General features: G+C 33.7%; 2 protein-coding genes across 4 annotated transcripts; one reads left to right on the top strand and one right to left on the bottom strand.

The window, feature by feature from the left end:
- Positions 1–157: 157 nt before the first annotated feature.
- LOC111000148 (protein artichoke) lies at positions 158–8200 on the top strand. The gene is made up of 7 exons (XM_022269504.2): positions 158–485; positions 3892–4350; positions 4757–5024; positions 5496–5882; positions 6291–6472; positions 7332–7434; positions 7827–8200. Exons 1-7 carry the CDS (start codon positions 220–222, stop codon positions 8052–8054), a joined length of 1893 nt encoding a protein of 630 aa, XP_022125196.2. The 5' UTR covers positions 158–219; the 3' UTR covers positions 8055–8200.
- A 222-nt stretch (positions 8201–8422) lies between these two features.
- On the bottom strand, positions 8423–14111 carry LOC111000150 (sulfide:quinone oxidoreductase, mitochondrial-like). Of its 3 annotated transcripts, XM_022269506.2 has the most exons (8): positions 14023–14111; positions 13356–13461; positions 12797–13021; positions 12232–12432; positions 11336–11518; positions 10039–10237; positions 9386–9558; positions 8423–8592 (listed from the first exon to the last, which is right to left on the bottom strand). In XM_022269506.2, exons 1-8 carry the CDS (start codon positions 14103–14105, stop codon positions 8446–8448), a joined length of 1317 nt encoding a protein of 438 aa, XP_022125198.2. In that variant the 5' UTR covers positions 14106–14111; the 3' UTR covers positions 8423–8445. The 3 variants fall into 3 exon arrangements, with proteins under 3 accessions (XP_022125198.2, XP_045485635.1, XP_045485634.1); XM_045629679.1 differs by lacking the exon at positions 14023–14111 and having other exon boundaries at positions 13356–13532; XM_045629678.1 differs by lacking the exon at positions 8423–8592 and having other exon boundaries at positions 9243–9558.
- Between the last annotated feature and the right edge of the window lie 922 nt (positions 14112–15033).

Raw genomic sequence — 15033 nt, 5'->3', positions numbered from 1 at the left:
CTAAATATCATGAGTTCATGGCTGTATTAGCATGTGGTGTGGGTGGGTCACAATTTTTATTAGGATAAATGTTTACGGGCGTTATATACTAAGGATTGCAATGGGCACTCAGACCGCACTATCTCTGCGTCACTTTCAGCAATGTACACACGGCGATAGTCAATTATCTTATCATTCCACTTCGATTACAACTCCAGTGCAGATGTATCCTTTGAAAAAATGCGCGCGCTCGAGTTTTTGACGTTTGGCATTCTATTTTTTCACGCGAGTGCCCAAGAGGTGTCGTTGGTGAAGCTGTGTACGCACTGCACATGCAGTGAGATCCCCGATGTTGATGGGACGCATTTAGTGCTGAATATTCTGTGCTCCGAACTGGATAAGGTGGACGACCTTGCTGATTTGGACAAAATAGAATGGCCGGATAATTCTAATGGACTCAAGATTTCCGCCACCTTTGAAGGATTGGGTCTCACGACGCTTGGGAAGTGAGTAATTTTTTCCTTATCGATAAGTGATGCCTAACTCTTTAGGAATGTGTTATAATGAGCTTCTTCGTGTTAAATTAATAATCTGTAATTGAGGTGTTTATACTTTTCATGGACTTAATTAGCCTGCTATCGCTGATAGCCTAATAAAGCATATTTATATATTGAACACCAGTTTCTTCAGTAAGATTTCTTTTTCCAATTGTTCTAGCAGCATCTAATTTTACTTTAACCTAATTTTGAAGCTGTATTTTATTATCGCAAAAGATAGTGCAATGAGTAAGCCATGGGTTTCAAAGCCATAAATCTCAATATTCTCAAGTTAAATTGGTATCGCTCTAATTGTTTTATCTTCAGTAAATAGGCCTCAGCTGAGGATAAATTTGTTTACCTCGTATAGCCCTTTTTACCTTGATGACTTTGATATCAAGCAAGGTTGATATAATGTAAAGAAAACGTAAGTTTTACGTAACCTTTTTTGGTGTACACTATAGAAGTAAAATTTGTTTTGGGGTAGTTTTTTTTAAATTTATTACATGACCATGGATACAAGTCCTTCGGTCGTATATACCTTACTCTATTATCTATTCGTTACCACTTAGCTTTGGTTCTTGAATAGAAATGATATTAAAGCAGCCATTAAATTGATTGAATTTAAAAAATAAGAAAAATTAAAAATCTTTATATTTTGAGTTCTGTGGTTTAGTAGATAACCCTATCTATACATGCTTAAGTATTACTTTGTTGTTAGAAAGTTAAAGCCGCTAAACTGATTTAGCGAAATTCTACTATGAATACGTCGTTGACGTTGAACAATGCCTATTTCACATCTATAAATAATTCAATGTTTATGCAGAGGTAGCCCTGGTTAAAGAACGCGCGTCTCACTACCTAGATAGTCTCTTTACCTACTGGATTCGAAGGCACGACCAGCCTTCGAATCCCGCCCATGCACCAATCTTTCTAAACAACATATTTGCTTGTAAACATAAACAACGTGAGGAAAACACTATCAGAACGCTAATCAGTATTTCCTAAAGATTCAAAGCGTTAAGCTACTTAGAAATTTTAAAGACTTTATTTATTTATGTAACATTTAGTTGAATGAGAAGACTTTTGAGCAAAACCCTCCTTGTGCGACGTTAAACGGCGTTACCGCTTTCAAGCGATCTCTTTCAGGCAGCCAGTGTACTTTTTGATTATGAATATGTATTAGGATATCCATACTTAACTTTGATTGATTAGAAAAGAGAACATTACAATTAACGTGGCGATAACAATAGGCGATGAAATAATTATTACGGAAGTTTAATTTTTATTACTCATGGTTAGTAGTTCAATAAACGATAAAGGTTGTTTTAAGTTCCATAACCCCCTGATGAGGCATGGGATAGACACGTTTCCGGGTCTATTTCGTTCACTTTATAGGTTTGTGTCCTTTTGTGCACTCGCCAATTTTTATTACCAAGAAATCGAACGTACGCCTTTCTCATTACGAACATCACTGTGACTCATATTCCAATAAATACAGCAAAACAATACATACATCCGAGCTACATTTACCGTTCCTTATCACAAATCTAAGAAGTATCATTAATTGATTTCGCCGTACTCAAAACGATAGGCGATATCAATATAGCAAGAATAAACGTGACGGGGTTTGGTTTAGAATTCATTGTACATAATAATATTAAAGTTGGACAGGTAATGTTAAGTGAATTGCAACACTGGATTGTCTTAATAAAATGAGAAGACCTGACGTTAAAACAATAGACTGTCGCTATGTTATGTAAGCCTATAAATGATAATAAATTAGAAAACGCTTTGTTTACTAATTGGTTTTAATCATAAATTAATAGCCTTTTTAATGAATAAGCCACAGACATGTATTACAACTTTTGTCTTTAACTCCTTCTATGTAAGAAAGAGGGGACGCCCACTAGAAGCCTGGGAAGTTGGAATAAAGAGAACAGCGGAGAAGGATTGGGAAATGGTGGCGAGAATGAGTCCCATGGAAGAATTTGCACGAGGTCGTCGGACATCTTGTAATAATGTTAAACTAAATGACATGAACTTAATGTAATCCTGAGTACTCGAATAAAGGCTATTAATTTCTATTTTATTATACGTATATTAACTGTATCGGACGGTATATTTTATAATAATAAAAATATAGTGATAAACATTTTAAACATTGTAAAGTTTATTTCGCTTTAAAAATATTAATATGTTTTATAGGAGTGAATAATTACATAATTTTACTTAGTTACAAAATGGAACGTATAAGAATACACTACTCGTATATCTGTCGGTGATTAAGCGCGCATAAATTTAAGACATTTTGTCGCGATAATATGACTTCCTAGAGATTCGCAAAACAAACACACACGACACACTTGCCGTGATTGATCGTGCCATTGTGCAATCAAGAGATAATGATGATCAACTGTGTAATTGCACTATTTACTTTTAATCAGCATATGACAAACTGTTAACTACTAGCTTGAAGTCAGAATTTGTTCTTGTTTGTGGTTAAACTCCTCCGAAACGGCTTGACCGATTCTCGAAATTTTGTATGCATATTGATTATTGGGTATGTCTGAGAATCGGACAACTTTTTTTTTTCATCCCCATTTTTAAATTTTTATTTTTTTATCAATTGTATCAAAAGCATTAAAAAATACATACAACCCTAAATTTACAACTCTCTTCGATCAACCCCTATTTTTTTATATAAATGAAATACATGGCAAAACGTCGTTTGCCAGGTCAGCTAGTTTTATTACAAAAACGGACCGAAACATACAGTATTTAGGATATTCTTAACTTATGTACACAGTAATAATAATAATAATTGAAAAATAGTAGCAATGTACTTTTAACGCTGGCAGAATTTCCTCACTGTATTGCGCTACTTATTCGTTGAGCGAGAAAAGCTCTGGGGTCACTGGTACTATCTACTTACTATACTATTAACTTAAATATTTAAGTAGCGCCCATACACTTGAACCTCACGGCCCTAGAATTTACTTTAAAAGGAAAGAAATCAAAGCTGAAGGATATTAAAAAAAAATCAGTGGCGCTACAACCTCTTTAGGTACCGGCCTCAGGTATGGGGGTCGTACGCTATAACCACTAGGCCAACACTGCTCTTTGTTTGTCTGTCGATAGTTTGATTACTGATAAAAAATGTAGTTTAAAAGAAATAACATTTCTTATTCGTATACGTCAATCAATCTTTGTTTTTAAACATTATAATGATTTTTTTCTGTTTTCATAAGAGCGTTATCCTAATAATATCCAGTAAATATATAAATTTAAAAAATTATACATAATGTCGCGGTTATATTTATTAAAGTATTTTAAGTATTTCTATATTAATTAATTTATGTATCTCCTTTTTCAGGCTATCACCAAATTCTCAAGTTGAAGCCCTTCGCTTTAGCAACAACGCGATAACAACGTATTGGCCGAACCCATTTAGCGACGTACCGAACTTAAAAATACTCTCTTTCTCACAAAACGACCTTGCCGAGTTGACTTCTGATCTATTTACAAACGTCAAGAGTCTGGAAGACCTAGATTTGTCTTACAACAAGTTGACTCGCATCAGTCCATTGGACTTTAAGAATGTCCAACGCCTAAAGAAGTTAAACCTTCAAAACAATTCGCTTAGAAAATTCCCGGTAGAGGCGCTACAGTCTATGGATGTTCTGGAAGACCTGGATTTAAGTAAAAATGTAATAATAGACGTTTTGTTGCGAAGGGCGGTTACCGACGGATTGAAAGGAGTGAAACGATTGAACCTTAGTGGTAATAGAATAAGGTCTATTGTTAAGGATTCTTTTCCGGAAGATAATAATATGTAAGTTGTTCAAATATATTAGTAATATGTTATAGGAATAAAATATGAAACTATTAGTTGTTAAGGAAAATAAAAGCGAAATTTTCTTTACTATAGTAGCCATGCAGGTGCCATTTCTCTGCCTTTCGTAGCCATTTTTAGATGGTTTTGTTTTGTTAGAATTGGAAGAAGTATACTTACCGCAATATAAGAAATGTCGCGGTTGAAAAGGGTCGTATTAGTGCCCATCTCTTAACTAAATTAGTAATCGTCTGTTTCTATCAAATTGTTTTTATACTGTTACGACAAAAATAAAAATAGTGAAAATTACTTGTATTACCTTACCTTACCTTATGTATATAGGATTAGGGTTAGTAAATTGAGATTTGAAAAACGAGTATTAATTGAATTATCTAAATAATTTCAGCGAACTCCTGGATCTTTCAAACAACGTTATCGAAGTTATCGAAGAAGAGGCTTTTTTGACCTGCACAAGTTTACGTGAATTGAACCTTGCTCAGAACAACATAACGTTTACTTTCGCACTTCCACCTACACTTCAAATCGCGATACTTAGGATTAATACTCTGTACCACTGGCCTAAATTCCCTGCTGGAATCACATATATCGACTTATCGTATAATCGGCTATCAGCTCTCTATGACGAAACCAGCATTGACTTTCACAACTTAGAGGTGAGTTTAATGTAGTTGGCGATATACCTTATCATAGATAACTATTATAAGGGTATCGAGTGGCGCCACAAGCACTTTAATGCCCTGCAAATTCGGTATGTTTTTTTGATCATGTAGAGACCTAAATTAGCTCTCTGGGCTATCGTCGGTTTTTGGGTCTAAGACAATATGACAGATTCCTCACGATGTCTATCAACTGTCACCATACAAGACAACAATACGGTTGAAATTAGCATATAGACAGAAAAATCCATTAGTAGTTCGCCAGTTTGCGAGTGGAGTTTCACACCATGTAGTGAAAGTATCCTTGACATATGGAAAATTCAATTTTTTGAAAACATTGTGTTGCCAGAACAAAAACAAAATATTGCCACTATGAAAACGAAGATGAACTACATAAATGATTTTTATAACTTAAGTATATGTATTATAAAAAAAGTTTTGAATATATGTATATTATTAAATTTTCAGGTTCTTAACATTGGAGGGAATCAAATAAAATATTTCGACTTGCAAAAGAAATTGCCACGGCTCTTCAGTTTAGATATATCGTACAATATCATTCCTGAAGTGCCTAAATGCATTAGCAGCCAGAATTTCCCGACTTTAGAAGAATTGCGATTAGATGGCAACCCAATCGATAGTATTTACTTCAAAAATATAATTGCTCTTAAAAATTTGTACATGAATGATATGAACAAACTTTCTATTGTGGAAGATAAAGCTTTCAGCAACGTGATTGGCCGACCAGGAGATGAGATAGTGTATGAGAAGACATGCTTCTCTCTCTATTTATCAAATTGTGCATCTCTTCGCGAAATCCAAGAAGGCGCTTTTGATGGTACTACCCTGTGTATGGTAAGTAAGAAAATTATACATTTGCAAGCTTTAAAAATGAATCTTAAAGATTAAATAAGATTTTTTATAATATATACTATAATTTTATGTCTATTGGTGAGCAAGTAAGAAACTTATTTCTGGAATTCATCTTTGCCGATGAGTAGAGACTACCCTATAGTAAGTCTATCGATTTAAATTTAATGATGCTTAGTGATACCTGTATCTTATATTCCGTAGTAAACATATTTTACTTTATTTTATTTTTTTGAATTGATAATTTGAAGAAAATCTTAGCAAATTTGTTACACATGTTTTGTTATATTTTTTTGCTAATATGTAATATCTACTGCGTTTTAACCATGAAAAACATATAAAAATACAAAGAAACTGTGGCATTGATCGCAAATTAAACTATACTTATTTCAGCTAGATATAAGCAAGAACAACCTAACACATCTATCGAGAACGCTCCTTGAATGGAGGTCGTTAACGGAGGGCGCTAATCTTCAGTTTAACCCATGGCATTGCTCTTGCGACATGCAATGGGTTCTAAAGGACTTACTACCACAGATGTACAAGACAAACTCCTTACTCCTCAGTGAATTTAGGTAACGATCTTTTAACTATAACTAACTAACTATATATATAATAAATAAATAAAAACTTTGGTTGGCTATACAATTATCGGTAATGAATTTTATTTCCTGAAAAAACATAATTAATGTTTAAAAGTTGGAAAGAAATTATAGAAGCGTTAGCAGTAAGCGAAAGGAGAAAGTAATGGATAGAGAAATTTGGAAAAAGCTGGAGGAGGCATTACCCGTGAAGGGGTACTTATGAACGGTAGTGAAGGAAGTTCATCGAGAAAAAACAATTAATTAATAAAACAATGAAACAAATCTAATCTGTATTGTCAACATTTGTAAAGAATGTAAATTCCGTGACACGACAATTTTATATATTAAACTTCACTACATTTTACATACAACCAAGTTCGTTATGTGGTATGTGATTTAGTTGTCGATATTTGGGTATAATGTAACTTTCCTTACGATGTTTAATGAACAGTATCTGAACAACTGTTATCTTACTGAAATCGAATGCAGTGCTAGAATTAGAAGCCGGCTTCGAACGAACAACCTGGGTAGAGTATTTCATTCATAACCAGTAGAACACACTTTGCAATGGTATAGGGATAAATTTGCTATTTGTTTTAAGACTGGCTCGATCTTAATGACGTTTCAAATTTTTAAATTTCGAAAAACGTTAACGGAATGAAGATGTTAGAAACAGAATAAAAGCCTGCCGCATCAACAATGCGTGCAACAGTCTAAAATGTTGAATTCAAAGCGACCTCATCGGTTCCAGGACAAGATTCGACCAGTTTCAGCCTTATACAATCCTTAAAAATTAAGCAATTGTACCTTATCTTGAGACCTCTCTTCACTAAAGGAATCCTCATTACAGGTGTGGATCTCCACGTGCCTACGAAGGTCTACGTCTAGTTCATTGGTACAACTGGACCGAACAGGCAATGTGTACAGATGCTTATGGTTCCGAAAATTATCAGGTAAAAATCGTTATATTTTTAGCAGAGAATATAAATATTTATTTAAAGCCAGTTTCTACACAAAATGCGAAGAGTAATGTTTTTAATTATTAGGTAGCCTTCTATTTATAAAGATAAAAAACATATTTTGACATGACGTGCAGATTTCTGCGGAAACCATTTGCCTTCAGGTTATTGTATACGCTATGAAATTAAATAATACTTGCCTGCTAAGCTATGCCTTGACAAATCGAATAAAATTTGTTTATTCTGTTGTATTTATTTATTTGAACAATAAGTTTATAAATAACTATCTACCTCATTGTCTATAATAGTGGTCAGGGTTATTCTCATATCATATATCGTACCTAATGGCTATTTTATCAAGGGTTACATCACAGACAATTTTGCAGATTGAACCGTCAACAATAAAATCATCAGAAATTAGTTCCTTGACTTTAATCCTCGCTGGATGTATCATTGCAGCGCTGATCGTTGCTACAGCGCTATCCGTTTACCTGATACGAAATAGACGAAGACATAAAGTGAGACAAGCCGCTCTAAAACGCAAGCGACAAAGCGCTTTAGATGTTAGAGAGGCCAATGGGCACGAGCAATTTTCGGCTTTAAATAAAGCGTGATAGAGTCTAGAATCTCACAGATATTGTGAGAGGTATGTGTGATATTTGTAGTTTTTGGTATCCAATAATGATTTATAAACATATGGAACTTCCATAACTAAATAATAAAATATTAAAAGTTTTAATATTTTATAATAGCTGGCATAATTTTTGTAAATAAAAATAGAATGCATAAATCTAAATAATATTATGACGGCACAATCATTGTGTAACTATTTTTATTAGAAAATTTAAACACCAACCAAATGTTATTATCCTATCTTCGCTTGTTTGACTGGACCAAGGACCCTTGGTTGCCATACTTTATTAATATTTTATTTCTTGTTGATTATTTTCGTTAATAAAATAGATATAAGTGTATTTTAGAATCTGAGTAAGTAATAAATATTTTTTATTTTCTCCTTGTTTGTTTTGCGAAAGGGTTTATTATTTTTCGTATTGTTCCTGGTCCATTCCATTTCCCTTTTAATAGTCTATTCCAGTATAAATATGGGAATACATTATTTTGCAAGTAAAAGCAGATACGACGTTCTTTTGCCTGAAATCATATTTTTATTGAAATAATAGTTAACTAAAGTAATCCGTACGCATCAATATTTTATTCCTCATTTTCTAACCACGTAACGTTTAGTAAGAATACAATTTTTTTATTTATAGATAAATTTTTGATCTATAGCAATCTTTGCTGTTATTACACTGTTTCAGAGTATCTGACCGATAGACTATAATTTCTTTTATAGAAGTTACGTTTATTAATAATGTTAAGTACATTCTCCTTTTCGGAATGTGAAGCCAAAACAAATAAATAATGTATCTAGCAAGAATAGAAGTGCATTAACTATACCACTATAGTTAGTTAGTTATAGCATGCCCTCCCACAACATTGCGGTGCCTAACCAAGGTCCTTATTGTAATAAATTAAAAACTGGTCACGTGTTTATTATCATAAGGAATGCAATAAAGATTTGAGTTTGAGTTTGAGCAATTCAATGATGGCTTAAGGTTAAGGTGTCTTTGAATTGCTCAGAGTAAGAATTTTTATTGATCACGCAAATATTATCTGTAGGAAATTGATTCAAGGATTTTTTTCTGGTTTAAAGCTAACGTTGTAAAGTGATTGGTTTTTGGCTTTAGAATAATATTTAATGGGTATATAAAAGGGTTTAATGAAATAGAAAGCAATGGCACTATCATTTGTAAAAGGAATGATGCGTTGACCAATCATAATCCAGCATATTGTCCTTAGTTAATTGTCAATGTTAAATTATGATACATTAACAATTACCAAGTGACGGAGGCAGATAACCAAAATATCTTGTATATTGTAATACCTGATTAAATGGCAAAGTTTCGGCAATTTTTCCATCATATTTGAATTCGGCAATAATCCCACGTTTGTACGATGTAAGGATGGGACATGCGCCGTAACCATCATATTTCGCAATCAATGGCTTTCCATACATTGAATTCCATAGATTTTGGGCGACTACATTACTTTGATTAGCTGGAACATGATTAAAGGGTCTTACATAATTCTTCACAAATAAATCTACTTGGATTGCTAAAATCTGTCGTAATAGCGGTAAACTTTTAAAAAGATATAATAAACTACTACGACTACATGTGTCTCTGAATTAATATGTTGGTATAAGTCGACCAATCTACCTTGACCCATCAAACATGTTTTATTCTAAACTCAGTTATAGTAGTTATACCTTTATAAAGTGGTGGGTTTTACTGAAATATAGCTGATAACAGGTACGACGCTTTCGACCTTTTTAGTATTCATTACATGTTGTGTTTATATATGTAATAAGTGAAATATTCTTAACAATGTCACATTCGAAATAAAAAGATTCGCTTTTAGAATTTTAATATTTTTACCTACAGACGTAATAAACTAATTCTAACTGCAAATTTTAGCATTTTATTCATTCTATGAACATAATTATTTTATATATCAATAATATTTGAATATAGTTACCAACGGCAGCCGCTGTTTTGCTACTAGGAGTATTGATGCAGTCCCCAATTCCAAAGACATTGGAATATCGCTTATGCTGTAATGTATGTTTGTCCACTTCTAAAAACCCTTCGGAAGCCAGCTCGGTACATTTAGTGAGACAAGCGGGTGGGGACATAGGCGGCGTCACGTGCATGAAAGTGTATGGAAGGATTACTGTCTGAAATGGTTTATAAATAAATCAGCTAGTTTTCTTTATTCAAATATGAATCACTTCATAGTATAAAACAAAGTCGCTTTCTCTGTCCCTATGTCCCTTTGTATGCTTAAACCTTTGAAACTACGCAACCGATTTTGATGCGGTTTCTTTCAATAGATAGAGTGATTCAAGAGGAAGGTTTATATGTATAATAGCATCCATTAAATAGTGGAGAAGTACTGTTATTTTTGAGGTTTCTAATGTGATGTAAATAATTACATTATTCTCCGCTTACATAGCAAACGCAGGCTGAACCCTACGAGTTATATCAAAATAATGCACTAAGTATTGTACACATTGAAAAGGTCTACAGAAAAGTCCATCTCTTGATGGTATATGTCTATCTCTTATGGATAACCCACATTTTTATGTACAACGTTCACAGATTTTCTGTAGTGTATTTAGTATCAGCATTGCACCCGTGCGAAGCCGGGGCGGGTCGCTAGTATAATATATTTTGCTTCAAAACTATTAACTTTAATCGTTATGACATGTTGCATGTTTAAAGCTAAGCCTAACCCGAGAAGAACAAGGTAACAGGTAACTAAGTTTATGCTTGAGGATACGAACTCCCAATCTATTCCCTAAAATATTTGAAAGAAACAGTTACTTTCAAATATTTACTACAACTTTTTTAGGTCTGGGCCTCAGATTTTTGTATCTGTTTCATAATCATTTGTTAATCTACTAGACAAGTATTCCCCTGCGCCTGACTCATGCCGTCGACATTTGGGTCTAAGACATGTTTCGCAATGTTTTCCTTCACCGTACGAGCAAGTGTTAATCCAATGGTGCACAGCCGGGGATCGAACCTACGACCTCAGGGATGATAGTCGCGCGTTGAAGCCATTAGGCTAACACTGCTTCTTCAAATATTCATTTTCATAAATGTCACGTCGGACCTAGTTGTTTACGAATATGAACTTTAGTACGCTGTAATACTGTTGAAATTTGATAAAACGTTGCAATTCCATTAAACTCGAATTAGGAGAACAAAAGACTGAACTTGTAAGTATTTGATCTCACACGATCAACATTTTAGATCATACAAGAATTAACCTGTCCGCCATTTCCGATGAAGACTGCATTTCTTGGCGTGACTTCCTTCAGTTCCAACTTGTAGTTGACAGCTATACCACGGCTTTCCGCAACCTGGGTTAAAGCTTTGGCGTATTTCGGAATACCGAAGAGAGTGTCTTTCGGAGTCGTGTATGTAATACTTGAGTTTTTAATTATCTTTTTCTGAAAACAATTTTGTTATGCGAACATTTTATTTTTATTTAGATATAATCAAATACTTATGAAAATATGTACATGTGAAACTTACGCTTAAACAAAAATCACAATAGCCAAATGTAGTAGATGTATTAGCCAGCGACTACGAAATCCCCATTCCCCGAAGTAGGAGGATTAGGATTACAAATATATTTTTTTGGTAAAAAACCTAGCAGAACCTTCCAGAACTGTACTAGTCAATTACACGGCGATGAGTGGCTCTAATATCTTTCCAGAGGAAACAATAATCAAAACAACGATTCGGGCTTATGATAAATTACCTACCTGTGACCAGTTGTGTGTGAATCGGACTAGATTCAAACCATTCGTATTTTAATAATAATAAGGAAATAAAGTCAATTTTAACGCAAAATAAATTATAACTCTATAGCCAGCTGACCCATCTAGCCCCTAGTTGCGCAATGCACGACTGTTTGGTCAAGAGACGACGAAGAATTATTTCTTCTATGTAACCAGCCTGCATGTAGATTTTTAGTATTTTGCCTTCACAATATTTTCGTTTGCCGCCTTCTTATTTGCCTCTTAATGTCTGCCTTCACCATAGGAGCAAGAATTAAGTGTGCATAAAAAATCATTTTACACTCTTGCCACTAACCATTGGTACAGGTAGATTAATGCACATGTATTGACACTTTTAAGAAAAAACAGAAAGGAATTACTTTTTTCCAATAGTCGTGTGCCAGGTACATGATCTTCTGAGCTGCTCCAGAGCACTTTCCTACTTCTTTGGGGAAGGTGAAAAGAGCATGTCCACCACCAAAACGCTGAATATTGCACCAGCATTTTGTACAGAATTGGGACGAGTAGATCGTAGATACTTGTACTAGTGGGTCTTTAAGATAGCGGGAAAGTCCTGGGATCTATAAAACAGATTAGAGATACTTCAACTGAACTGACAAAGGTTTGACAGGTAGAAACACTACAATCAAATCAAGGACATTCTTTAAACAATCTATTGCATAGACTTTTTCCTACCACATATTAATTGATCTTCCGATAATTATGGTGACCCAAATGAAATGGCACTACGTGGAACCAGCTGCCCACTGAAGCCAATTCGACTTAGGATGCTTCAAGAAAAGAGCGTATCAATTCTTAAAAGGCCGGCAGCGGGCAGCGAACCTTTTGGCAGTGTCTATGGGCGATATTACTTAACATCAGGTGAGCCTCCTGCCCGTCTGCCTCCTGTGATATAAAAAGAAATAAAAAATAATAAATGCTTACCTTATCATAGTCGTTCTTTAAGCCAACACCAATCACTAGCATATCATATCTCACTCGAAGCCCGCAATGGGTGAATACTGCATTATTGCAAGGGTCAAACTCATCTACCTGGTCTTTTAACCACATGACCTTGGATGGCAGAATGCTCTGGAGTGGTTTGTGGCATTGCGGAAACTTCTTTATACCAGCCCCAATCAGTGTGAATAAAGGTTGGTAGTAGTGGACCTGTATGTAGCATGTATGCTGCAGTATTACTACACCCAAGTTAACTAGGCACCTCACCAAGTGTCATTATCGCCAAATCAGGTGCCAAGTTGATTTGTGCGTGGAGTAAGAATTTACTGAAATATTTGTGCAAATAAATCTGCAATTACATTGCAGACATAAGATAAGTGAAATTTATATTTACATTTTTATTTATTTTTAAATTTGGGTTAAGTAGTTCCACCGTCAATGGTTATAAACAATATTATGAATTTTACAGTACACCAGACAACAACTATGACTTAAATTCCCGTTTATAAACCGATCATTTTCATAAGGTAAACAAATAAAATACCGCAGATGGTTCAATAATAATAATGTCTTTGTCCGACAGATTCTTGTGTAAACGCCATACCACACTGCATCCGCCTGTCCCAGCACCCACCACAAGTACTTTACATCTATATCAAAAAACAACAAACTTAATAGTTTGAATTCTACTGATCTGAATCTGAATTATGAGAAAGAGAATGGTCGTCTCGACTAAAGTTATGATTTAGGAAATATTACCGTCGTAATTAATATAATAATAATCTATCGTTATAAACAAATATGGTTTTGGCGTAAAACTATAATATTAAGTTTTTTTGATAGTTTTATTGATAGGTGAAAATTCTTCGGCAATTTTTGAGTATTGCCAGTTTTCTTACAATGTTTTCCTTCCAAGTAAGACTTAATTTTAGCTCTGAAGAGATCAAATCAAATCAAAATTCGTTTATTCAGTTTAGATGCGTCTTAGGGCATGCGTATGAATGTCAAAAACGCGAAAGAGCAAGACTACGCCATCCGTTCGCACAACTACTAGAAGGCCTTGTTTTGAGAACAAGAGTTCAGCAAGAGATTAGCTGGATGAAGCCAAAAGATCAACGCTGCGATATTGTGCAGCTTTAATTAACTATTCAGAAATTTTAAAACACTCACTTTTGCATACATATGAGGAATTAAAAACATAATTAGCTTACCGAAGTTCATTCCTGCACGTGTAACATCGAAAAATATTTTTTGTTGTTATTAATTGTTTATGAATAAAACTGGAATTTAGCATTTTACATTCGGGGTCATGTTGCTTATACTGACTTATTAACCAACTAGATTTCCGTTGGATATTAAATATATATCTGTAATTATTATTTTTTATTCATTTAATTATAATCATCAAATTATAACAAACATTAACATGAATATAAAAAAGTGTCATTTCAAATTTTAGGTCTTAAACTCAGATTCCTGTTTCCGTTTCGTGATAATTTTTCTTAATAGGCAAGTAAATCGGCTTTTTGTGCTTGACACAAGCGGGTCAATTTTTAGGTCTAATGAACGTGTTTCCACACAATGTTTACCTTTGCACGAAGCAACTGATATTTGTGCATATAGAAAGAATTTTAGTGTACGTGATTGTAAAAGAGCAGCCTTTAGCAATTATTTATTTTGCACAAAATGTAGGCGTAGGTAGGTATGTAGGTGTAGTAATATTAAATAGATCTTAGTCGGGAATAGGCATGGACACAAATTGGTTATGCCAAAAAAAACTCTACATTTGTATAAGAAAAATACCTTTTGTATGGCTATCAAGATTTATAATATTTTAACAAAAACATCAAAATATCGTAAAAGATCTTCTTTTGAAAATCGATTTAATGGACTTTTGGAAAAAAATGTATTATTCCATTAATGATTATTTTCGTGAAACATTACAATTAATATTAATATGATAACGTAATCATTTAAAAATGTGATATTTTATCACTACAAATAATAAAAGAATTGATTAATTGATATCACTCTAAATGTATATATAAATTTTATGTAAAATTCCTTTTCAGATTAATTTGTACGCCATTATGAGCAGGATATGCGAACATTCGATTCTACCACATTACATTTTTGTACCATATACTTGCAAATAAATTATTATTATTATTAGTTAACTTAATTTGGAATGCCAATGAAAAAAACGGTTATTCGTTACGTAA

The sequence above is a fragment of the Pieris rapae genome, chromosome 10 (genome assembly GCF_905147795.1).
Source record: "Pieris rapae chromosome 10, ilPieRapa1.1, whole genome shotgun sequence".
Classification (NCBI taxonomy): Eukaryota; Metazoa; Arthropoda; class Insecta; order Lepidoptera; family Pieridae; genus Pieris; species Pieris rapae.
The sequence above is the reverse complement of the archived record's forward strand: the minus strand, read 5'-3'. Positions and strand labels throughout refer to the sequence as shown.